Source organism: Ascidiella aspersa, chromosome 6 (genome assembly GCF_963924565.1).
Source record: "Ascidiella aspersa chromosome 6, kaAscAspe10.2, whole genome shotgun sequence".
Taxonomy (NCBI): Eukaryota; Metazoa; Chordata; class Ascidiacea; order Phlebobranchia; family Ascidiidae; genus Ascidiella; species Ascidiella aspersa.
Window position 1 is genome coordinate 9,308,263 of NC_139452.1, and position 26,542 is coordinate 9,334,804.

General features: G+C 37.2%; 1 protein-coding gene across 1 annotated transcript in view; it reads left to right on the top strand.

The window, feature by feature from the left end:
• Positions 1 to 2,284: 2,284 nt before the first annotated feature.
• The window catches only part of LOC146139564 (E3 ubiquitin-protein ligase HECTD1-like), a 48,618-nt gene continuing 24,360 nt past the window's right edge, over positions 2,285 to 26,542 (top strand). Inside the window, exons 1-23 of the mRNA XM_083391409.1 lie at positions 2,285 to 2,526; positions 3,208 to 3,442; positions 3,894 to 3,998; positions 4,614 to 4,736; positions 6,819 to 6,940; positions 7,623 to 7,776; positions 8,054 to 8,112; positions 8,445 to 8,671; positions 8,857 to 8,933; positions 9,313 to 9,535; positions 9,704 to 9,851; positions 11,293 to 11,479; positions 12,311 to 12,530; positions 14,030 to 14,287; positions 16,857 to 17,032; positions 18,504 to 18,653; positions 19,533 to 19,689; positions 20,220 to 20,499; positions 22,623 to 22,854; positions 23,350 to 23,489; positions 24,256 to 24,425; positions 24,666 to 24,819; positions 26,037 to 26,244. Of these exons, the coding sequence (XP_083247535.1) occupies positions 2,387 to 2,526; positions 3,208 to 3,442; positions 3,894 to 3,998; positions 4,614 to 4,736; positions 6,819 to 6,940; positions 7,623 to 7,776; positions 8,054 to 8,112; positions 8,445 to 8,671; positions 8,857 to 8,933; positions 9,313 to 9,535; positions 9,704 to 9,851; positions 11,293 to 11,479; positions 12,311 to 12,530; positions 14,030 to 14,287; positions 16,857 to 17,032; positions 18,504 to 18,653; positions 19,533 to 19,689; positions 20,220 to 20,499; positions 22,623 to 22,854; positions 23,350 to 23,489; positions 24,256 to 24,425; positions 24,666 to 24,819; positions 26,037 to 26,244 (3,945 nt within the window). The 5' untranslated portion in view covers positions 2,285 to 2,386. The remainder of the gene's footprint in view (positions 2,527 to 3,207; positions 3,443 to 3,893; positions 3,999 to 4,613; positions 4,737 to 6,818; positions 6,941 to 7,622; positions 7,777 to 8,053; positions 8,113 to 8,444; positions 8,672 to 8,856; positions 8,934 to 9,312; positions 9,536 to 9,703; positions 9,852 to 11,292; positions 11,480 to 12,310; positions 12,531 to 14,029; positions 14,288 to 16,856; positions 17,033 to 18,503; positions 18,654 to 19,532; positions 19,690 to 20,219; positions 20,500 to 22,622; positions 22,855 to 23,349; positions 23,490 to 24,255; positions 24,426 to 24,665; positions 24,820 to 26,036; positions 26,245 to 26,542) is intronic.

The following is a 26,542-nucleotide window of genomic DNA, read 5'->3' on the forward strand; positions in this document are numbered from 1 at the left end:
AGTATAGGGCTGTAGGTCTATCACATGATTGCGATAGGCTACTATCGCTTGGCATCGCTTATTGGCCCCGATGCGATATTTCCAGACACCACTGGTTGTTTTTGTCAATTTAACGCCAAACTAGGTTCGTGAGTCATTTACCGCAAATCACGAGTCCAAAAATCGGTCGGTTACGGAGGGTAAAAAATGGGTCGCGCAGGTATGATTCAAATCTGCCAATAATTGAACTGTTATAAAATTTATCTTTGGACCTTTGTTCTTTTTGTTAAAGTTCGTTTCATCACAACGAAGACTGCAATATTGCACTATAAACGCATTTATTTGGTTCCGTCTAAACGAAATTATTGCATCGCATGCAGTTTTGGCGCTATTCAGGTCACTTCCATCCATGAATCTTGTATGAGTTTAAGTCGAGTTTAATTGATTACGAAACAATGTTGGAGATGAATAGTTTAATAAATAAGTCAGTGGAGAAAAACGTTACCGGTATCAACCAAATTTTAAATGTTTGTTAATTTTTGACTAAATTTATTAAAAAACAACATATTTGGTAGTAGTTTTTTTCGTGTCTTGAAACGCGATGTATGCGCAAAACAAAAATTTGGGTCGCACTCATAAATGTCCGTGAACCACTGCTGGCTTAAGGTCTAAGGATCCTTAGTGTTCTAAAATTCGTAAGTTCGAATTTAAATGTGGATCACTGCTGGTCAACCGTTTTGCTACGTAAAACATGTACAACATAATAGTGTAAACATAAACAATAGGTAATACTACACAATAAAATTCCATTGATTATTTAAATCAAATCAGAATGAAATGTTCGGCTTTGGCCAGCTCTTTTAAAAATTAACTGCACTTCTCATAGATATCAAAGTTGTAATGAATATTGAGAAACGTGAACAAAGCACAGCAGTCTGTGTCTGTGTTATTTTGGTCGGCGACGTTGAATAAATGTCAACTCAGTTGACAAAGCACTTACCTTGAGCAAGCACCGGGCCTTAGACAAGGACTTTAAAAGGTGGATAAGTGACTACTCGTCGGCATGGTTTGGTGTAAATGCTCTACCGTCAGGAATTGTCGTTGTTAGGGTTGACTTATTAAGTTAGACATCAGTATACATGTTGTATATGTATTGCGTCAGCCGTTATCTCAATCAGATTATCAATTTAGTGCAGTACGTAATGAACTTTAACTATATTTCAGTACATAAAAAATATATTTAATCGATTTTTTTGAGATCCAGGCTGTTAAAGTATAGAAATACAGTTGTACTTCTAACGATTGAATAAAGTAAAATAATATTTGGCGCTGGTCTAGAATCCTACCACAGTTCTAAAATCAACGCACAAAATTTGAGTTAGGGTGCGGGTTAGCGTTCGGGTGTGGATGGGTCAAGTATTATTATATTCTTTGTTTAATAATAATACTTGACCCACCTTAACCCAAACGCTAACCCGCACCCTAACCCAAATGGTGTTTCGTTGTGGTAGGATTCTAGACCAGCGCCTAATATTTTGCTATCTAATTCAACTTCATTTATTATTATTTAGTATATGTTCTAAGTCAGTTTACTCACACTTCTGGTACCGCCTAATTACAATACAGAAAGGCTGCTACTGTTTACTGTTATTAGCCACAAAGTGAAGAAAGTTTGTCACCTTTTAAAAAGTAGACAATTTGACACATTGGTTTTAAAAAAAGATAATTTTAGCTTTTTACAAGAACAGTTAAAAAAATAATTTTGTGACTTGCAACCTATTGCATTTTTTTAAAAGCCAGAGAAAGAAACTAAATTGACAGTAAAATCTGGCACTGGTCTAGAATCCTACCACAATGCACAATATAAGTATGGCAGATCTCAACGAGATCTCGTGGATGCACGGCCGAAAAAATCTGTGTGACCGGGTGCAACAAAGGGCAAAAAATGCATTATATATTGCATACATTGCACTGTAAACGTATTCCGCACAATCGTTTTACATTTTTTGGGGGCAGTTCAGATTTTTTTGGGGTGCACTTTTAAAACGTTGAAAAAATCTCGCGGGTGCACTTGCCATACTTTCCACAGTGGAGTTTGGGTGGGTCAAGTAATATTACTGTATTAACACTTAACCCACCCACATGAACCCTATACCACATAATGTGCATTGTTGTAGAATTCTAGACCAGCGCCTAAAAATTAAACTTCATACCAAAGTTAGGGTATTCCAATTTTTAAAAAGAAGCAACAATTTACTGCAAATTTAGAAAATATCAACTCTGTAAATGATTTTTTTTAGCTAAAATGAACTGTTAAATTAGTGAAGTAAACAATACATCCAAAGTGCTGACTTGACGTCGACTCACCAAGTACCTGAACTCAGGTTCAAGTCCCCCGCTTGCCAAAATGGCAGATGTTGATCCAGACACACTGCTGGAATGGCTCCAAATGGGCTTCGGCGAGGAACGGGACATGCAACTCATTGCCTTGGAGCAGCTTTGCATGTTACTGCTCATGTCCGATAATGTAGACCGCTGCTTTGAAATGTAAGAAAATTTGTTTGAGGCCCAATTTGCATTCTGTAACGTAACATTTTTTTAAGATTTTAAAAGCTCTTTCTGTGCTTACCTGAATTAGTGGTCCTTACATACTTAGATTAAAAAAAAAAAAATTTTGTGGCAGTTTTCTGAACCCCAAGTTTGCATAACTTTGCGTAATTTTAGGCAAAATGATTTTTTAAACGGATTGTTTTTTCTTGATGGTAATTTATTTTAATCTCCCAAAAATTGCAGCTGGCTCATTCATAATACAATAACTCAAAGTTGACTGATTGTTATTGCTTGTTTTACAGTTAAAACTGTTGCCTACTTATGACTGTGACATTTTTTGTTGTGACCCAAAATCTTAAGCGTAAGTGAAATATCAAAGCTTCAGTGACCTCAATCTCTTTATACAACTTTTGTTAAGCGAATAAAACATGAGAAATTACCATTAATCAGTGCGAATTTAACTAATATGTGCCACGTTTTATATTCTTTGCACGATTTTGTTCAGTTTTGGAGAAATATTGCTCAGAACCTATATCAATAAGTTTAACCTCTGTGACTCATAGGTTAACAAACAAAGCCCCGCATTAAAAAAATGAGTTTTTTAAGCTCAGAGTTAGAGAAAAAAACTTTAAAGATTTATTGTTATCACAATTCCATAATGTTTGCTTTGTTTCTCAGGTGTCCGCCTAGAAATTTTCTTCCCGCCTTGTGCAAGATCTTTCTTGATGAAACAGCCCCTGAAAATGTAGTTGAAGTCACTGCCCGGGCTGTTACTTACTACCTTGATGTATCTGCTGAATGTACCAGGAGAATTGTCGCAGTCGATGGCGCCATTAAATCCATCTGCAACCGCCTTGTCATTATAAACCCTGAAAACAGAACAAGCAGAGACCTATCTGAACAATGTGTGAAGGTGAATTTTTCATGAATGCACATCTATCTTACGCACATACACATGTGTTTTGTTAAATCGAGTTTTCCAAATTATATTATTCATATATATATATATATATATATATATATATATATTCTATTATTGAAAAACTATTAAATATAGATATATATATTATTATTATTATAATATTTTTGTAATGCGTAATAAAGCCTGGAAAAAAGCGTTACAAAAAAGTGATCTATTTGTTTTATCATAAATTTTATTTCTACTATGAATTTACCAGTGTTAAGTATTCAACATGTTGTAAACATATCAAGATAAAACTTTTTTCTTGGCAAATTCATGTCTATTAAATTTCACACCTTGCCTTGTAATGTTAGTCAAAATACCTGAGTTATTTTATTTATTTTCGTGCCTTCAGGTGATATAGTATTTAAATTAACTCATATTTTTTTGTTTATTCCTACAGGTGCTTGAACTTATTTGCACCAGGGAGCCTGGTGCTGTGTTTGATGCTGGTGGCCTGGCATCAACCCTTGCTTTTATTTGCAATTGTGACAAAGTTATTCACAAAGTACGTTTTTTAACTTCTTATCAGTTGTTTATTGTTTTGTCATTGATCAAAACCTATAAATATTTGCCATTGATCAATATATACCTATAAAATTGTAATCTTTGTTGATAGCCATAGTTGTCTAATTCTAAATCTGAAAATAAGGTGGTACTCTTTAACATCAAATTGTACATTAAATTATTGACAAGCTTTCCACAACTGTGGGTTATGAGGTCAAAGTAGGAATAAAAAGTAGAGGCAGAAGTGCGAGTATCTTTTTTTAATTGCTTTCATTCCTATTTAGTCCTGATGAAGCACAGTTGTGTGAAAGCTTGCCAGCTTTGTAATATAACATTTACGATTTGCTCTAATACTTCATTTTGTTATAGTTTTTGTTTTTTAACATGTTTGAATGCTAGATCCACCAGAAAGCTAGTAAATTAGTGTAAACCTGACTGTTTAACTGCAGAAAAAACAGTATCATATTTTATTTTTTTTAAAGTAGTAATATAACATATTAATAACCACAATGAAATGCTTGAATTCAGGTCAAGTCATGATCTGACATAGTAGTTGTGTGTTACCCACTTATCATCCCAGTGGCAAAGTTCATAACAGGCTTGTTGTGCTTATTAGGACACCCTACACTCTGCGATGACAGTGGTGACTAAGCTGTGTGGAAAGGTGGAAGTGACCAGCTCGACCTTGCCAGATTCGGTCGAGTCACTTTCAACTCTCTTGCATTCGGATGACCCACAGGCAAGTTTGATACACATAGGAACTGCAGCTGATTTCATTCTAAAAGCTGTGTATATATGCAGCCAGGCCAGCCTTCTGGCGACAGGATTTTGGGCACAAATTCTTCTTTTTTGGGTCTAGTCTGTAAAGTTAAATGCTGTGTTCGCCTAACGAATGTATAAACTGTGCCGAAATTAATTTTTTGCACTGATTTCTTTGGTTTTCTGGCTGATTCTTTGGTTGACGTACTCGCCAAATCGCCAACATTCTTCCGTACTGTATACACTCCTGATTTGGACCAAGTTGTGTAAAGGCAGGGTTTAAAAAAGTGAAATTTTTGAATAAATGAGAGGATTGAAACCAAAATAACTAGCATATGTATTGTGTAAACCAATGGTTCATTAACTTTTTCCTGTGCAACGCCCTTGTAAAAGTTCGTTGATCTTGAATTTAAATAGTTATTTTTAGATAGCTGTTTATAAAAATAGTACAACATGTAACTGCATATACCAAAACAGGGCTAGAAATTCAGATAACATATTAGGTGTGAGTATCATGCTTACAATATAAAGGCACTGGTATGACTAACTCCTCAAGCCTTAATTGAGGCCCAAATTAAATCATTGTGAAGTTTAACTGACGCAGTTTTATAATGATAAATTAAAATGTGCATGTATTATGTTTGATGCCCTTGGATGATTAAAACAACGCACTAGGGCGTCACAACACGCAGTTTGAGAACCTCTGGTGTAAACTTAATATTGTTTTGATGCCAAGCACAGATTACAAAAAGTGCTTGGATTAAAGAATTTAAATTAGTTTGAATTGTTGTACCAGCATACTGTTCTACTTTACATTTGTAATCCCATGGACAGTTTCATACATTTCAACACTTAATGGATTTTTTAATAAACAGCTGTGCAGTATAGCTCAGCTTAAAACATTTAATGGTTACAATGACTTGCAGAATATGCCTGTTTAAATTTAATTGATATTCACATATATGTACAATGAACAAAGTGGATTAAGCTGATTAATGTTTAAATGCATGTTTTTGACAACTGTTATATTCATTAAGAAGCTCTTACCGACTACATTGCAAACAAATAGTTTATTTAATATTTCTAAGTACTAAAACGGGCATTATGTTTTATCAGTTTTCAATCAGTAAGTTCAAATTAAACAAAACATAAAGTACCCTATTTTCCGTCTTTTATACAAAGTATTTTTATAAATGGTAAAAAAAAATATATATAAAATAATAATGTATAACTAGCTCCTTTCTTTACCTATACTTAACCCTAATTTAATGGGGTATATATAACAATTATTATAAAACAAACCAACCAAATGTAAATCCTTCAGTCCACTGGTTCTGCATGGTTTATTGTGGTGTTTCACACTGAGTTGTTAGGCAAGGAAGTGTACCATACATTACAGTGTGATGATGCAAGGCATTTGTTATAAATTGTGACGCAGCTCAACAGTTGTGAGTGAAATGTGTCACGTGTGTATGTGGCGGCAGGGCTTCCGTCTTTGAAAAAGCTGTCATGTCAATAAAACACTGACTCGTTCATGTTGGCTTAATTATCTGCATGTATATGTATTATTGATGAGTAAGTGCCTACTGTCTATATAAAAAGCTCTAATTTTTATCGGATTAAAACTGTAGACATGTATTACTTCCACGCAAGCACTACACATCTGCAGGGAGAGCACATTTTATCGGTTTTGTAACCAAACTAATACCTGTTATTGAATATTGTAAATAAAGATAGTATTTTGGGTAAATAACAATTCTTTAATATTGAAAATGTTTGTGCTGAAAGTTCTGTAACAATGCAAAATCTCACAGTAAATGATGTTAAGTTCTAAAGTTGATATTTAGTTTGAACATTGTGTACTGACATCTTTATATAAAAATATACACATATTAACAATTCTTTATTGTCGCTAAATGTTTGTGCTTTACTATATTAATTTCTAATTTTGGCAATTTAGTTCAATTCTAGTGACTTAAACTTTATTGACATTTTTATATATAAATATACACTCATTCTATAAAAAGATTGATTGATTGAGTTAGCATCCTTTGTTTCGCAGGTGTCAGATGGTGCCCTGCGTTGCTTTGCCTCTATATCAGATCGATTCACCAGAAAATCAGTTGACCCTTCCCCTTTAAATGCTCATGGTCTCTTAAAAGAGCTTGTTAGACGCCTCGCCAAGTAAGTACACAAACCACAAGACAACACAGTAAACACCCCAAGCCTTGATTTTAGGTCTAGACATGTATTTATAGCAGTGCCATTTAGGCATGGTTAAAATAGAACGCTTGCTTTTTCTTCATTCGTTTTTGTTTTCAGTTCCTGATTTTTAAGTTGAATACCGTGTAAACAGGGTTAATAAAGGCATATTGTAACCTAGTTGTATGCTATAAAATTTAAACTGTATATTTATGTAATTTATATTATTATTGTTATTATGATATAAGAGTTCTGCTGGTCGTCAATGTAAAACGTTCCATTTCCATCCTGTACTGCCCACTTCCATACTAATGAAACTTATCCAAGATTTATTTTTAATCTTCGCTAAATAAATTAAATCATAGATTAATAAAATATACACACATTTATATCTTTTAAACTGTGAAATGTTTTCAGCCCCTTTCATTTAACTTTTTATTTTACTCGCATATGTTTGCCATGCATGTAACCTACTGTTATTACTTTTAACTGAATCAAGACCAATCTTATAACTTATTTTGTAAAATCTAATAAATAATCACTATTTATTACATGTAAACTACTTTTTCCTAAAAAAAATAAATCCATTTTAACCAAATTTAATGTTTCATGTACCAACTAGATCCTATTCAGTTCCCTAATTTGTCAATATTTTATAAAATAGTTGCGGCAGCAAAGTTGCCCCGCAGAATAAGGGGCTTAGCTCGACCCCAGGTGGGGCTCAAGGTTCCACACCAGATTCGAAGAACAACTTTGGCATTACAACCATCATCAACCTTCTGTCGATACTTTGCAGGGGTTCAGCATCACTTGCACATGTAAGCTTACTTTTATTTGTGACTTGTCAGCTGATTAGTCCAGTCCTAACCTCGCCGTTTTACTTATTTTCTTAATTTTTAAAAGTAAATTTGACGTCATTAATAATTTTAGTATTAAATATATATATTTCCAATAAAAAGAGATTTGCTGTTTGAACATTGATCAATGGTTAATTATAACTCACCTGGTTTGACACTTTTGAACTTGTTATTTTTCCTCATGATTATGTTAACCTCACCTTTTAAATCCTATTTTAATGGCGACTTTTTGTTCTAGGAGCTGCTCCGCTCTGATCTACCACAAGCCATTGTAGAAGCTTTGAAGGGAGATGAAAGGTACTTTGACAAAATTAACAGTCAAAATCTAGTTTTTTTGTGTACCAGTAATGATTAACACTTCAACGTACTACCTGCGTTAGCCATGACTAACTTTTTGCAATAGCATTGTATGAATATACTGGCCGCCGTTTATGCTAAAACTGGGTTATTATCTGTTGTTCACAGTCTTACAGATGTCGACTTCGTAATGTTTCGCAGTTAGTGCTATAAAAATAAATGTGTCACAATTTTTGAGGAACCATTTTTGTAAATGCTCTTGTAGAAACACATAGAAGACTAACTTAAACCTTTGTTTTTGACAATTTTTTTTAACTGGACTATGTTTGCAGATGCTGTCTTGATACATTGCGCCTGTGCGACCTGCTACTTATACTGCTGTATGAAGGTCGCAAGGCAGTTCCAAAGCACAACATGGCCTTGGTCATGGGTGCAAGGGGCCTGACCGCCGGATTGCGGCGTCTTGAGCTGTTCGACGGCGAACGGACCCATCGCCAACTTATTGACTGTATTCGAAGCAAGGACACGGATGCTTTAATCGATGCTGTCGAAAGTGGAGGTGGGTAATGTAAATTTATAACCACAAAATAATCACTTAAAATGAAGGCAAATTGTGTTGGTCATTTCTATGGTAAAACATTATGGATGTGGTTTGTTTAAGTTTGGCATTTACCCTTTGTTTTCTCATTTTCAGCATGGAAGCATACCGACTTAAAACGTTTGACAAACTTTTCTGTTTTTTAGCTTATGATGTCAACTTTATGGATGACGTTGGACAAACCCTCCTAAACTGGGCTTCAGCTTTTGGAACTCAGGAGATGGTAAACAATGTATTTAGTTAAGGCTACTTCAGTTATTTTCTCAAACAATATTACATTATTGTGCATAAACCGATCAACAATTTACAAATCATTTGAAATAAAAACAAATTATTTGCTTTCTGGGCATTGTCAATTCCAACTAATACACAGCAGGCTGTAGTAAATTTTTAATTTTTCTGATTTGTGTTACTTAACCTGTTTTTTGAGGCTGTTTTAAATAAATTTTACATTATGATGTATTAGATGGGGAAAATATTTCTAATTCAAGTTGAATTCTAGAATCTAGACTATATTTTTGGCAGTGCCAAAACCAATGGAAAACTGTTAACATCTAAATATCTATTGTGTTTATTTTTTAATTTGTGCTACAACATCATAGGTGGAGTTTCTATGCGAAAGAGGTGCCGACGTGAATCGGGGTCAAAGGTCATCCTCACTGCACTATGCGGCCTGCTTTGGAAGACCCGGGGTCGTCAAGACCCTTCTACTTCATTCCTCTGATCCAGCTCTGCGCGACGAAGAAGGCAAAACAGCGCTGGAAAAAGCAAAGGAACGAAATGAGGACGGACACAAGGAAGTGGTTAAAATCCTCGAAGCTCCCGGTATAACATTGTTTTAACTTTTTATATTGTTTGATTGAGTCATATATTTTATTCTATGTATACATGTCTCTAAAACAGTGATTTTCAAACTGTGTGTGTGATTTTTTTTCAAATAATCATGAAATAAATACAGAACTCTGAAATGTAACCATTGGAGATTGTTTTCAGACACCTGGATAAGTTCTCCCGAAGCGAAACAACGGAAGAAGTCAAGGTTACAAGAGAGGAAAAAAGAAGAGGAAAACAAGAAACAGAAGGAAGAGGACAAGAACTTGACCAAAGGAGATCCGGAGATGGTGCCGCTCTATCTTGAAAAGTAGGCACCGCTTTGTGATTTATTTTTTGGGAGTTACCTTGTGTGTTATTTTATTCTGATATGCCCTGACAAACTTTTTTGAGATGTTAAATAAGTTAGTTTATGTATAAGGATATGTAAAGCAGACAACTATTCGTTAAACAGACAACAATAGTTCGTTGGATGTAATAACTAACAGATAACATGACTTTAACAACAAGGCTTTTTTTTTATTTGGCGAAACCATTTTGGTTTCTTAAAATAATCCAGAAAGCCATCAAATTTAAAACAAGGAAATTAAGATGAAAGCTTTTTATTGACTATTAGTTAATTAAGTGAAATTAATATTTATTACATTTAAAATTCCTCATTAACCCGATGACCCCAGGTTAAGAAACACTGGTGCAATATTTGTTATTTTTTTCATAGATATAGAAAAATATATCCAAAACACACATGCATCACATAACAGTCGTTGCTTAAATTATTTGCCAGTAACCAAGCACCAAAATTCGTTCATATTTCCCATTTAAATCTCCTTGTAGAGCAGATGTTCATGAGCAGTAAACACCCTGATTAAAAACGAGCATTCTTTCAGCTGTTTATTGATTTTTATGGAGATTATTTGTATTGATAGTCTTTCCCAGTGTCATTCCATAGCAGCAGCAGGTTTTTGTTTTGGTGATCCAGTAGCTGTGTTTTCATCTGTTTATGCCATTGCGTGTAAACACATCAGCGAGGCAGCGTTGCCATAAGCCGCTGCGATCGCCCGCTGTGGCCGACAACCTGCCAATTTGAGGCCCGTAATTGTTCAATTTTCTCAAACCGACTTTTTGGAATTTGTCGCCATTAAACATCGAGTCTCTGTTGCTGTGTTTCTCCTGCCAGGCTCTCTGCAGGCCTAGGACTACTTTCGCTTGCGAAAATCGATTTTATTGACAGATATAAAAAGAGAGAACTCCAAAAGCGCAAATAAAATATGTCGTGCGGCTGCGAAATTCAAATTTTCTCATTTTTCGCACATTTAAAAGGTGTTTTGACAATTTTTTATCTAGGAAAATTTGCGCCGGAAAACGTAACGGTTCCTTAAATGGTTGATATGAAAATCATTAACAGCAATTTATCAGATGTGGCCTTGTGTTAAAATATTGAGGAAAGCTGATTGTATATAAATTTGCTGTTGGCCATGTGAACAAGTGCTTACAGCATATGGCATGACAAAAACTCGACCTACTTTTTATGTCATTTCGGCACACATCTTTTTAATTATTAAAGATGGCCTGTCACACTAATTAAAAAAAAAATAGGTAAAAAGTGTTTTGGATTTTCTGCTTGAGATGGCCTGTTAACAAAAAAAAATTATTTTTTCTATTAAAGATAGCCTTACAAAAAAAACACTTTTTTCGCTTAATTTCGTCGCTCAGTCGTGTCTTTTTAGGTACTTAATTTTGCTGATATTCAGGTTGCTTCCACTATTCCTCGCCACCTACCAGATCGCCATTTCTCCCAACGTGTCCACGGTCGTCCTGGGTTTGCTACGTAAGGCGGCAAAGTACGCCACCAGCCAGCAGCTCGCAGATGTGGCCGCCTCCTGCCCGAATATAAAGGAGAACTTCGCGTGTGTGGTTTCCACGGCACTGGACCATGAGGTAAGTGTTTAAAGACTAAAGTGGACTCCTGAAGTTATGAGCGTTATGGGTTCCTTGACTTTATATCTTTTTCGTGAGTTTATAACCAATTCTGCATTCTTGGGTGTTGTGAGCCATATAGACTTTCCTTCAAGTGTGGCTTAGTTGCGTTTAAAACTAACTTTGGATTCCTGGAGTTATAAGAGCATTTATATTTTGAGGTAGGACCATGAGGTAGGTGGACGTGTTTAGGATTAAAGTGAACTCCTAAAATTATGACCATAAAACTAATTTCGGATTCTTATAGGTATAAGAGCATTTATATTTTTGAGACATTTATATAAGATCTCCCCTAATTTTAATAGTCTTACTGAAATTTAAACCGTGCTTTAGTTAATATCCGCCCATTTTGCACTCTTTGTATTGCTCATAAAGCCACAGATGTAGTATAAAATTTATAATGAGTTATACGACAGTTTTTGTAGAAAATCGAAACTAGCGTCTTCTTTTTTCTATTAACATAAATAGGAAGAATAGTAAAGCAAAAATAAGACCGTGCCTGTATCTTTCTGGGCAGAAACCGATCATTTATCTTAAAGTTTTTAATAATTAACGCCTTTCCTTGACGACCTGTGTGCCTTTTAAAGGCGCAGGTTTTTTTAAATGGAAGAGACCGTTCGCAGGTCGTCAAATTCTCCCGAGAAAAAAAGAAAATGTATAAAAAGTAAAAAAACTCTTACTAAGTACAACTTTTTCTTACTAAGTACATCGAAGCAGCTAGAACTTTTTTTTTTTAAACATTCACTGTAGACGCGTTTGTTAAGTCCCAAGTACAAGTTCTCTTGTTGCCAGGGCGACGACGAAGGTCACCTGACCGCGCTGGAAATCGCCCAATCGCTGCTCAACAAGTGTTCGCGCTCGTTCGCCGACGCGATGACGCGCGATTGGATCACCGACAAGGTGTTCACCATCTCTGGAGCGCCGTCGAGCCAAGCGAGCGGAGACGAGAAGAAAGATCCGCAGATCCTGGTCGAACCCGACGAAAGCAGGGACACGATAAAAACGGCTAAAGGTTGGGAAATGCAATATAGGTACCATCTGCTAACCTGAGACCTAAAAATAAACACGCTAGCTGATCCAGGATTCGTTTATTTGGTTATATTGGCGACACTTTGAATTGTAAAGAAGACGTGACGCCTTCGGCCAGGGTTCACCACACTTTTTTGGCCAGTTAATTGCAAGGCCTGACCATCAGGGGGACGAATAACTTTTAGGATTTACGAATGCCGGCCATGTTAATATATTTTTTCGAATTTTATCGACTTGATTAACTATCGTCAAACAAAAAAATATAAGAAACCATGCAATGAAACTGGAGCGAGGCGTAATAAATTCTAAACTAACAAACTAAGCACAAAACTTAAAGCACGTTTTTTAGAAATAAGCTCATTAGTATTTTCTAAGACAAAGCAACCCAAAAAAGCACAATCTTAGAAATAAGAACGTTATGGTAATCCTGAATATTGGCAGAGGTTTAAACTGGCGCGTTGGCCCCAGCACTGAGGTAATATAATCGCAGGCTGGTTACGCGAAACCACCTTGGCTTTAGTAACTGTTTTTTATGAGCTAGTCCTATGTTGCTCAATGAGTCTCCTCTTGTCTAAATGCCTTAACCCAGTCATCAGCAAACTGTGGGCCGCGGCCTAAAAGCGCTCATTTTTGCATCATGGAGCCACCAGGCGTTTGAACCCTCAAATTGTACTTTTAGCCAAGTTAATCAGGGTGAATATATATTTTTTTCGTGCTTCGCGCGAACCTTTTTCAGTTTAAATTAAATCTATTCAGCCCATAAGCACTCTGCTTGGCGTGTTGCGACTTATGAACGCTACAAAGTATAATTTGGTTTGATTTAGTGGGCCTTCAATAGCTCTTGAAAGAGCACTTTGGGCCGCGACAAATAAAGTTTGCCGACCATGCCTTAACCACTTACGTTGTGCGTTGACCATCAATTGGGCAATATCGCACGATGGCCTCGCGTAAAAACTTGAGTGGCGAACATCAAAACGTTACACAAAATAGCGGCCTTGTAGACGCAGAATAACAGAATTTACTCTTTCTAACTATGCACACTTCTCGGTTACTAATTGTTAGGCTTACCTTTATTGGCTGTGGTTTTCATAAAAAATGCCAGAAAGGGGAAATTTTAATTATAGTTTTAAAAATTTGAAGTTGGCTGTCAAAACTTAACTTACTCATTTAAAAGGTTTGTAATAGGTTTATACAAACAATGAGTGCGGTTTTTTCTATGATTCTACTCGTTTCGAAGTTACTACGAAATTTAATGAAATAAAAAACACAATTCGTTATATAGCAAATTAGTTATCAACGATATTATGTAACGCAGAAACAAATAAACAAACAGAAAAGCGATACACATGTTTTCTGCATAAAAGTATACTTCAGCTATCCCACATTCAATCAATTTAAAGACACTATTAACTAAATACCTTAACTAAATATAGAGAGTATGTTTACACTTAACAACATACAAAAGTGCCGGTTGTCCTACAGATAAGGGCAAGGCCGAGCCCAAGAAAGAACTGAAGACGGCCGACGTGCCTGACGCGACCTACATGAAGACAGGAACGCTGTACAGGTGGCTGGACACCTGGACTCTGGCCCGAGGCCGCGACTGCCTCTACCTCTGGAGTGCCTCGGTTGCCCTGGAGCTTTCGCACGGCAGCAACGGATGGTTTCGCTACATCCTCGACGGCAAACTATCCACAATGTACTCGAGCGGCAGCCCCGAAGATGGATCGGACAGCTCAGGTAGGAAAACTCCTGTTGTGGCTACCTATCCGAAATATTTTTGCAGTTTCACGCCACAATTTTTTTGTATTTTTTATGTATTTTTTTTGTAATTTTCACAAAAACATTTCAGACTTGCTTGTTTAGTTTTCGCTAATTTCAGATTTCTTATCGACGAGAATTCATTTTCTTGTGTTTTTAGTTTAAATTAGTACAACAGTGTCATTGTTTTTGCCGCCAATGGGTTAAAGGCGAATCAAGTGTAATTGGATCTTAGCTTTTTATTTTTTAAGTCAATTTAGGACCAAAATGAATATTCTCTCGTTAAAAATTAGAAACTTCGTCGAAAAACTTTCGGGAAATACCTGGTTTGTTTAATAACCCACACATACGAAGCATATCGATAGGAGATCGTCTTAGGTCTAAATAATTTATGGAAATAACCAAATAGGCCAAATTTAATGAAATCTAGTTGAACAAAAACCTTTGAGCCCATAACGAAATCTAATTGAACAAAAACCCTTTAGCGGATCGTGCATTGTATTTGATTAATTTCTCACAGAGTCTCCAATTTTTATGATCCGACCATATTAAACTAAATGAATTTCCGGATTTAAAATCCTCTCACTCCTCAAACCTTTAAAAATAAAAATTAAATAGAAAATAAATGTAGGATTAAGAAATGTATGTTGATCTCGTTTTCCTATTTACGCAAAGTAACCGGCAACGTTTGATCGCTTTTTATTTTTGATTGTCACTTTTTTTCGCCCAACGAAGGAAAGGGAAAAAAACGAAATTAATGATTTAACTATCGATGGTTAAACAAAATACTACCTACTTCTGTATGGGCTTTGATATTTTTACTACGTCTTGATTACAAACTCGAACCGTAATGCTACTAAGTTTTGTCGATAAGTTTCGTTCAAACATAAATGGAAGAAGAGTAAAGCAAAAATAAGACCGTGTCTGTATCTTTCTGAGCAGAAACCGATCATTTATCTTAAAGTTTTTAATAATTAACGGCTTTGCTTGACAACCTGTGTGCCTTTTAAAGGCGCAGGTTTTTTTACATTGGAAGAGACCGTTCGCAGGTCGTCAAATTCTCCCGAGAAAAAAGTAAAATGTATAAAAAGTAAAGTGTAAAGTAAGGGGTGAATGGGAAGTGGCAACAGTATTTCCATTGGTCAAAAAAGTAGGCCGGGAATAAGTAAAATACGAGTAGGTGCGAACAACCACTATCTATTTAAAGGAGCTAGTGCCGCCACTTGAAGGTAGGGCCAGAATTTAACTGCGCATCGGTAGACGGTTAACATTTTTACCTTTTGTTTATGGTGATAGTTTGAATGTCAGTATAAATGGTAAGTAAAAATTTAGTATTTACTGTCCCTAAAAAACTCAGTGTTACCTTGGGAAAAAAAGACAGGATGCTACCCGCGGTGATCAGTAACGACCAGTGTTCTACGCAATTCATTTCAAAATGACTGAAGTCCCAGTCAAGTCATTCTTAAAATAAGTCCGAAGTCTTTTTCGAATAAATCGATTATGAGCAATAACTCAAGTAAAAAAAAACATAGCCCAAACACAACATATAACAAGCAAATTGTTTTAAGGTGGTACACTAAGTCCAATTTTTAAAAACTACCCGAACATTAAAATTTTCTAAAAATCGATACACAGCTACTATAGAACGTGGGTTAATAACCTGGGATATGTGCACCCCTTGGTGGAAAAAAACAATTTTCACGAACAAGTATAATGTTATGTCACCCCAACTTGTGTCTGCATGATGTGATGAACAATAGCTTTTTTTTATAAAATGAAATATTGCGACTGTGCGAATCAATAAAAATAAATTAATAAAAAAAGTTGTTATTTCTCGACAGGTTTTATTCCACTGAAAAAGTTTGTAGAAAGTAAAAATGTAAACCCTTTAATTTCACAAACCCTTTAATTTAGAAAATCGGAGTACCAAGGAACCATAAATGAAAAACAAAGCAAAAATTGAATTCACATAGATTTTCCTTGTTTTCGTGCGTTTTCAGGATGTATACAATTTACATTATGTTAGATTGATAACCCAAGTAAAAAATAACATAGCCCAAACACAACATATAACAAGCAATTTGTTTTCTGTGTGAAAATGAAGAAAGTTGCCTAAAGTCATTTGTCCAAAAAAGTCCAAGTCAATTCGTTTGCCCAAAATACTTACGCCAAGCCATTTGCAAAAACGGCCTAAGTTCAAGTCAAGTCATTCGCCAAAAAGACCGAAGTCGAGTGAAGTTATTTCACAACAGTAACTAGAGTCTTTACAACACTGGTGATATCCACAGTCGGATAAGGAATAAGTAGGGCGAATATTTTTTGACTTGTCAAAAAAAGTCAAAATTTTGTTAAAATTTACTCGTTAGGTCAAAAGCTTTTTTAAATTGGCCGTAGTTTTTTTTTAATTTATCGTTAAATTTTATCAAAAAAAAAATAGTTTTGATTTATATTCAAAGTTTTTTGAACCGTATTATATCTTTCATTAGTAAAATTCAAAATGGTTTAAAACATAAAAAATTGAACCCCAAAACCTTAATATTTTATGCAGAGAGCCGCTCCGAGTTCTTCGACAAGCTTCAGCGCTCGTACGCCGACGCGACACTAGGTGGCGTTGCACTACCCGTCATGTCGCAGCCAACCCCGATCACCATCTCGGTTGGTAACTGGACAGTGTCCAGTCGAGAAAAGGACGAGCTGGTGTTGCGCAACACTAACGGACAGCAGGTGAGTCCACTTGTATAACTGAATTGTAGTGAGATTTGATCCTTGGTGTAGAGCAGTGAGATGTTATCGTAGTAGGCGCGTATCTAGAAAATCGAAAAAAAGGGGGTCCCGCATTTTCAACTTAGGGAAATTCCCTGATTCCGTCTGATGTTAAAGAGTAATGACGTCATTAATAGTGATTGTAATGACGTCCTAAAAAAAACTAATCAGAAACAGTCAATTTTCGTCCAGCTAAAGCTAACCTTTAGACGCAAAACAAACTCGTGTGTCGTCGACAATCCTGCCAGTCGCCAGCTGTGAAACGACCTAGTGCAATCGTTAACTTCATGAAAAATTGAAACAAGACCATAAAATATGTGTGATTAATTTCGGTAGAATCCTGTTTCGACTATAAAAGCTGCTCAGTTTCCCAAATTTCATGTACTACGCTAAATTGCTAGCACGCCCTTCGCCATCTGCAATTCTTAACGAAGAACGTTTTTTCCGAGTGATATTATGCTAAACTATCGCTGCATCTGCGCCGAGCTATGTGCCAAGTCCGGTGAAATACAAGCTGCGGTTGAGGAGAAATAACTTGTGTCAAATCATCATAACACAGCGACTTAAAACGCGCACGACAGTCACAATTTTTACACCAACATATGATATAAACGCAAGTTACAGCGAAATTTAACTGCGCCTAATTCGACGTTTTTAGTAGGAAAAAAGGACTCACACTTGCTTATCAGCAACCTAAACGAATAACGAACGCAAAAGAGAAAAAATATCCTGCGTTTACGGTCGACCTTTGTGTTAAGAAATTTACTAAACCATCGTAGTATTACTCTAATAGTGGTTTGGTATGTTTAGTAAAAATTCAACATTTATTATTTTCCCGACAACACACTTTTTGCCATCGTTTAAACTCTTCATTTTTTTCCCTATGTAAAGATTTTTGTAAACAGTAATATCTACAGCAGAGCCACTAAGAGTCCTAGTAAGTCCGACCCTTAAGAATTGTATTTGAAAGGCTGTGGGTGCATTTACGATAGGTACACTTGTTTCGTTATAAATTAAATGATGTATCTTCGGTTGCCATATTGACATTACTTTTTTATACTACGTTAGGGGTCTTATTTTAAGTCAGATCAGTTTCCCCAGATTTCCCTGATAACTGCATACCTCCGTTGTATGCATGTATTATTTTTTGAATCCTTTTGTAGTATCAAGCCTCAAAACTATCCATAACCTTAGTATCCAGAATTTAGTATCAAGCCTCAAAACTATCCATCACTCACTAGTGTCCGGTTAATGAGGCTACACTTCCAAAAGTCCTCTTTTCCCACCTTACAGTTGCCTTAGTTTCTGTCAACCATGTTTATTAACCGAAGCACGCCTTTCCTACACTTCCAAAAGTCCTCTTTTCCCACCTTACAGTTGCCTTAGTTTCTGTCAATCATGTTTAATAACTGAAGCACGCCTTTCCTTGCAGACGACCTTCCTCAGCAAAGGCCAGGACGGCTTCAAGTTCGAGTCGAACCGCGGCACTCGGCACACTTTTGCGCCGGAGAGCGTTCACAGCTACGACTTCACAAGCGGGTCGCTGCTTAAGAGGCCGCCCTCCGCTCAGAAGACAAGCGAGGTAAGACTTCTTGACGATTTTGTCTCGGGTTGTGGTTTTGGCTGTAACTCGCGCAAGAATTGCAGATTATTGTTATAATGAAACTGTTGGGAGTAACGAAATTATCTGGCGGTAATTATAGCGTTTTCCTAATGTCATGCACTGGAGTTGTATAAAATGCTGTGCCCTTTAAAACGCTATTACAGCTATCAAACGCATTACCCCTTACACTAAGTAAATGAGTTGTAAAAAGCACTGGGCATATCTATTTAGGCTATGTAAAATTATAAGGTGTTTAAAAACTCATTAAAGCTTCGAAAAGCATCGGTAGTTAAGGAATGTATTGGCGCTACAAAACGTATTGGCGTTATGAAAAGCATCCCAATTTAAAAACGCATCGGCGTTAAGGTTGGCATTGAGAAGTTATTAAAGTGAAGAAACGCGTTCAAAAAACATTAGTCGAAAAGTTTTATTAATATTCCCTGGGGACTTCTTTCCAGGTAAAATGATGTAAACTCGTCCACTTACAACTTGCTAATTTCGGATGCCCTTCAGGCATAAATTCATATCTTGCAAGACGTTACTAAGCGAATTAATGCTTTTATAAGGCAACTAAGAAATGAACCAAGTTAACACACAGCCGTTTATGTTATATTACGAAATCTGATAAAAGTAATGAATCTGTTATTTTTTTTATAAATGCATTGAAATAATTTGTTTAAAATTATTTGACGAATACACAATATGGGAGATATTGTTGGTTTTACACTCCAAATAATTATCGTGCTACACAACATTTTATTGTGATTCACCCGACATTGTAAATTAATGTTACTTCTCAGGATCATCATGCCTGTTGCAAAAATATTATTCACCTCACAACCATGAATTGTGTTACAGGACGAACTAAAGGAGAAGGTGCGTAACCTGGCCAAGACACTGTACAACGAGTACTTCAGGTCAGCCAACGCCGAAGTACGTGGGGTGGTCACACAACTCAAGCACATATCATCCAGACTTGAAATCCTGTGCGCCAATGTAGACAACGCAAAGCAAGGTAACGCTGTTTGATTTATTTTCAATTACTCGGCCAAGACTCTTTTTTAATTTTAGGTAAATTATTTGGTGATTTTTTTTTAAATAATTAAATTACTTGGTCGTTTATTTTTTTAAGTTTATTTTAGGTTATTTTTTTTGATATAACTTTCTTTCGTTTTTTTTGTTTTTTTTTAAATACGGTTGATTTTAAATTTTTTTTGAATCCCTTATAAAATCTTTTTTTAAAAACTGAATTGAAACCTAATCCAAGTTGGTCATACTTAAAAAATTGTCTGCAGAGAAGTGTATATTATATATATATTAGTTTTTCTAATGAATAGAAAGATAAATTCGGCTGCAGTTTAATATATTAAATAATCTTTAGACTTTTCCTGTCTTGCTTTAAACAGCAACCATCTTCCTAAATGGCATATAGATTGTGTAGACGCGTCTTCGTATTCTGGATATCAACTCACACACCGCAAGTCGTAGAAAAATCTTTGCCCATTAACAGTTCACATTCAAAATTAATTGATCCCCATCTTACAGACTCATCAAGAGCGGACCTCTCCTCAGAAGCGGAGATTTTCTCCAGCTCCCTCGAAGAGCTCAAGAAGTTGCTGACGGAGGAGCAGACCCTCTCACCGTTCGACATCTACAGCAGCGGCATCATCAGTTCCCTCCTCAATGTCCTCACATCCGAGAGCCGATCCGCGGTGGAGGCTCAGCAAAGAGTTCGCATCTTCCTCGCCACCTTCTTCGAGCACTCCGGATCGCCGGTGCGACTTCTCGTCCGCAAACTCATCTCGGTGCTGGAATCCATCGAGAGGTGAGGACCCCTTTTTTTCTTCAATGTTGCTTTCCGGTGGTGAGAAAATGTGTTTGGCCAGAAAACGCACTGCTTTAAAAGGTAATTTAAACAAACTTTAAGTTGCCTAATATGTATGGATTTTTTAATTATCTATTCTTTGGCTTGTCATTATTCACATTTGTTGACAATATGATGTCTTAATTCCTTCAAAAAAAACATCCCCATACACTTTTTGACCGGTGATGTTTATTTTCAGGTTTGTTGAAATTCGTGTTTTAGCATAAAATTCCTGTAAAATCCCTTTCAAAATATTAAATTCGCTAATTAGAGAAATCTACCCGTTTTTATTTAGGATTTGCGTCAAAATAAAATAATTTTAACCCGCAAACGTGTTCAATTCATTTTTTTAAGGAGTTTGAAAACATACAAAAGGCAATTTTTTTTAGACATTAACACATTGCTCTATTATACTTTGGTACATAATGGTTGGAGGTTGTAGGAAGACGTAATAAGATTTTATTAAAATCTATACTGAAGTAAAAACATCGATGTTGAAAATGAATAGAGATATTTAAAACGTTCAAAATTTCACCTACTTTATTATATAAACTGTTGCTACCAGTCATAGTAATATTAATCCAAAAACAGCTCGTCTGGTAATTGTAAATGTGCTCTCGGCATGCTACAAGCACTTGCTAAAGGCTAGAGGCAAAACGTTATCGCTAATTGTTTACTTACCGTTTCGTTGCTCGCGTTTTTTTGGCATTTTTTCCTTTGTGTGTTTTCCATTTATTGTACGAGCGTTCGGTGTCATTCACCCTGACGAAGGCGGCTTGTATAGGTTGCCGAAACGTTGGAAAAGAATTACAATTACCAGAGGAGCTGTTTTTTTATTAATATCTTACCTACTTCTCTGTGGGCTTTATATTCTTACTGCAGGTCTATAATATGTTTTTTTAAATATTAAAATAAACCCGCTTTAATCGCACAAACTGCTTTGCCACCCTAACAACCACCTATGAAAGACACACACAAACATATGTGTTTAGTAGCATCTGTGATCTAGCCCCTCGGAAGTTGCTTTATGACCAACGATTACGGCTTCCGTATCAATAGTATTGATTGATACTGACTGATGATCCCCCAGTGGGAAGTTGCTTGTACTAACAAAATGTGCAAGTATTGGCGCATGGTTGTTTCTCGACTCGCTCCTCTCTGAGCCTGCATAGCTCAGTTGGTAGAGCGACGGTCCCGGCTTGACCGGAGGTCGTGAGTTCGAACCTCACTGCAGGCCAGTTGTTTTTCTGGCTTGCTCTGCTTGCATCATAGATCGACAGATTCGGCGAGTCTGCGATGGCTTTTCGGTGTACTATTGATACGGAAGCCGTAATCGTTGGTCATAAAGCAACTTCCGAGGGGCTAGATCACAGATGTTACTAAACACATATGTTACTAAACACATATGTTTGTGTGTGTCTTTCATTGATTGATACGGACTGATGATCCCCCAGTGGGAAGTTGCTTGTACTAACAAAATGTGCAAGTATTGGCGCATGGTTGTTTCTCGACTCGTTCCTCTCTGAGCCTGCATGTCTCTGAGCTCAGTAGGTAGAGCGACGGTCCCGGCTTGACCGGAGGTCGTGAGTTCGAACCTCACTGCAGGCCAGTTGTTTTTCTGGCTTGCTCTGCTTGCATCATAGATCGACAGATTCGGCGAGTCTGCGATGGCTTTTCGGTGTACTATTGATACGGAAGCCGTAATCGTTGGTCATAAAGCAACTTCCGAGGGGCTAGATCACAGATGTTACTAAACACATATGTTTGTGTGTGTCTTTCATTGATTGATACGGACTGATGATCCCCCAGTGGGAAGTTGCTTGTACTAACAAAATGTGCAAGTATTGGCGCATGGTTGTTTCTCGACTCGCTCCTCTCTGAGCCTGCATAGCTCAGTTGGTAGAGCGACGGTCCCGGCTTGACCGGAGGTCGTGAGTTCGAACCTCACTGCAGGCCAGTTGTTTTTCTGGCTTGCTCTGCTTGCATCATAGATCGACAGATTCGGCGAGTCTGCGATGGCTTTTCGGTGTACTAACAACCACCTAGTTTCTCTTCCTAACCTCATTTCCTCCTGCTCGTCGCAGGCTCCCGGTCTTCCTCTACGACACTCAAGGAAGCTTGACCGGAGGACTCCACCTGATCACGCGCAAGCTCCGCTTTGTGGTCGAGTGTAAGCATCCCGCCTCCGCCTCTCCTGCTCCGGAAGAACGGAGGAAGAAAGACTCTTCCGGAGGACTGATCGACTTCAGCGGGAGGACACTCAAGATGGAAACTATGGCGACTGGGCGCGATTTGGAGCGCTATCTTCTCAAAATGGTAAGACTTTCTGGGTTACCAAGGCCATTATCATCTTGATATTATCTAGTTTTTTCCCCCCAACTAAATGCCAAAACACAGCCATAGGGTTTTTTCTACTGATTATACTATGGCCAGCTAATACAATTGGAGATGTGGTGAGTCCGGCATTGACTCTACAGCCCCGCCGATTTACCTAACTAAATAAGGCAGATATCCAGCAGTCCACTCCATAGGGGTGTCATATTTATTCATCCACCCATAATACATGGTTGATAAATATTTACCGCTATTCCGGCTTAACAATTTGGCGGCTATCTCAGTTTTAAAATTTGGTACTGGTTATGCGCACGCCCGGCCTGCTTCTCTGGTAGTTTTTTACGTGGTCTTACCTGGGTCCGACTCGGCATACAATAGCCTGATTTTTATTCCTGTTATCCAGTCGCTTGGATTGTTAAAACGCACATATTTGCAGTTACAAGTTTAAAACATCCTTACCTTTCGTCTTTTATTTAGGCGTCAAAGCAGTGGCATGATTACGACCAAGCCCAACACGCCTACGTCAAGAAGCTACGAGACGGCGGCCAGGTTAAGTTTGTTCACTCTAACGACTTCGACGAGAACGGCATCGTATACTGGATCGGCACCAACGCCAAGTGAGCTCTATTTTTACTTCACGTCGATCGCCACATTTTACCTTGTCGATCGCGTCGAATATGTGTTACGGCATTACAGTAGCTGTCGCACACAAGTGGAACATTAAAATGGCATTAAAACAGCCCAAAAAGCGTTCTTTGACGTAACAAATTAACCTCCATTGCTGGCTTGGAATGCAATTAAGGCTCAAAATGTTCTTCAAGTTTTTCGTTAATGTTTTTACTGAACCAGTCGATCGACAATCTCTTAATTTTTTTCAATCGATCGCAATCAAACATAAGTTGGCTACACCTGGAAAGTTAAACTTACCGATGAGGTTCGGCTAACTTTTTGACATACTGCTGCTATTTAATTTAAAGCCAGAATAAAATTTAAAAAACGAATTATTAAAATCACATATAAGAAACTGTTCGGTAGGCACTTTGACCGTCGTCTTTTATATTCGTTTTATACTCGTTAATTTCATAGCGTCCCTTTTTTATGTATTTATGCCACAAAGCAGTTAGAAATAAAAAAAGAAACTTAAAGAAACAAGAAATAAATTTATCATACGATTTGTCTAATATGTTACATATTAGGTAACTTGACAAGACATAAATATTATATGTAGCAGTGTAGATTTCCCAAACTGTTGCTGTAGTATATATTTTTTAAATATTATTGGGAAAAAAACGCTACTAAGGACCACACACTCCGTGTCCTATATTACTACATGATAGGTTAGTAGGCCTGTAGCCGCACTGTAACCTTCTCCCGCTCTCGCAGAACCGCCTTTGACTGGATCAATCCGGCTCAGCACGGAATGATCTTCCTTACTTCGTCCGACGGACGCAGCTTGCCCTACGGTCGACTCGAAGATGTTCTCAGCAGGGACACAAGCCCACACAACTGCCACACAAGCGACAGCGCCACCTCCTGGATCGCCATGGACTTTGGTGAGTGCCGCTAGGTGGAGCTATTTGGGTGATAGTAGGTAGAATTAATCTTCCCAAAATTGTTCAGGTAAACCTTAAGAGAGTGACAGCAAAGTTGTACTAACGCTACTTTTTTATCTGTTTTCGTTATTCCGCGGTATTGTTTTCGATCATAAGAATGATATGTCGAAGTTCTTTTGCTTCTGGAAAAAACTGACACTCGCCAGGACCGCCATTTGAAAAACAAATCCTCCATTGCAGGCCTGTGGATAATCCCGACTACCTATACACTGCGTCACTCGCGCGGCTACAGCAAGTCGGCTTTGCGCAACTGGCTCTTTCAAGCCTCAAAAGACGGTCATAACTGGATCACTCTCGTCACACACACAGACGACCAGTCGCTCAACGAACCAGGGTAAGATGACGTTCGCCTTTTACTGTTAGCTATATAATTTTAATCTGCACCTACTCGTCTTAGCCAAAACCTTTGCGTCACGTCGTGTTATAAACTTACAATATTGATATGGACCTCATAGATTAGGAGCATTGTAAAGTTGTGTGACGAAAGCCGCCGCTGCGTTGATTCTTCTGTCGTTGCTGCTTGTTTAAATGTCGGCGCTTGGATAGGAGAGCGAACTTTGTTTTTAGTTAATGTGTTGCTTATTTAAGGCTGATTTTAGGAAGCTGGCTAACAAATGGCATTTATATCGACTGAATGTTAAAATAGAAAACAACTGCCGTAAAATTTGTTCGAGACTCTTCTTAAAATTCTTTTAAAAGTTCTCAAGGGTTGCTATTGGGCAAACTAGACAAAATCCACTTGCTTACAGTAGAAAATAAAATATTAAGCAATGTGTGAAAATCACGTAAAACGAAAAAAAAAACACACAATAAAAAACAAAAAAGCGGAATAAAACAAAACGAAAAATGCAATAAAGAAACATAATAATTCATTTCCTTCAGAAATACCCCTAAAAAAATATACAAGTGTGCAGAAAAGCTTAAGTACTAGTGTTGTTGGTAGATCAATAAAGTGAAAGCGGTCAAAGCCAACGTTAAAAACAAAGAGCTCAACCGTTTTGTTTTTCAAAGAAAAAACACAAAAACACTTCCAGAAGTAAAAATACACTTTAAAACACCAAGAACGACGCGCAGGTCATCTGCAAACAACACACCTCAATAGCTATTCACTGTATAACTGTTTAGGTGTGTTGTTTATGGACCTATACTATGTACCAGGGGTCTTAAACTTTTTTTACCGTGTTTTCCTAAAAAAAATTTTTGGCTTCGCGTAGACCACGGCAGGGCAAAACATTTTCAAAAATATCATCATAAAATGACGTCACAACTGACAATACAAATAGACTTCAGAGATATGCTGATTTTGGTCTAAAAAATGTGAAAGTGTTAATATAGCCTAAACACATTCAGTGCTAAAACGTTTTATTTTTAATTAAACTCTTTTCTTTGAAAAATTGATTACTTCTTAACTATACACTAATATTTCAGTTTGGACCCTTAAATTCATGGACCCTTAAATTTAGTTCACGGACCTCCAAGGGGTTTAAGAACCCCTTCCCTGCTATGCACCGACTGCAACTCAACGTATAACTTACCCGTGCCTTGCTGCAGGTCGACGGCATCTTGGCCAATTCCAGCCCAGAACGGCGAGTCGCGCGGCTGGCGTCACTTTCGTCTGCAGCAGAACGGCAAGAACTCGAGCAAGCAGATGTCCTACCTTTCCACCTCGGGCTTTGAGCTGTACGGAACCGTCACTGGCGCGTGCGACGACCTGCCAGGCACCAGTCACCGCAAGCAGAGGAAACTGCTCAAGTCGCAGGTTAGTGACGTCACGAGAAAAGTGTATGACGTCACGCAGAAAGTGTATGACGTCACGCAGAAAGTGTATGACGTCACGAGGAAAGTGTATGACGTATTGAATTTCGATAAAATAGGTCCGTTTTTTTATTTTATTGGTTGCGGATTTGCTTTGAACGTAGAGCCGAAAAGGCAGCAGATTTTATATTTGTGTTTAAGGTGACTGATTTTGTATGGTTTTAAAGAGTTTGTAAAGCTTTAATAAAAACAGCCGTTATCGTTGTTAAAAACGACTTCAGAAGGGCAAGATCGTATTTGTT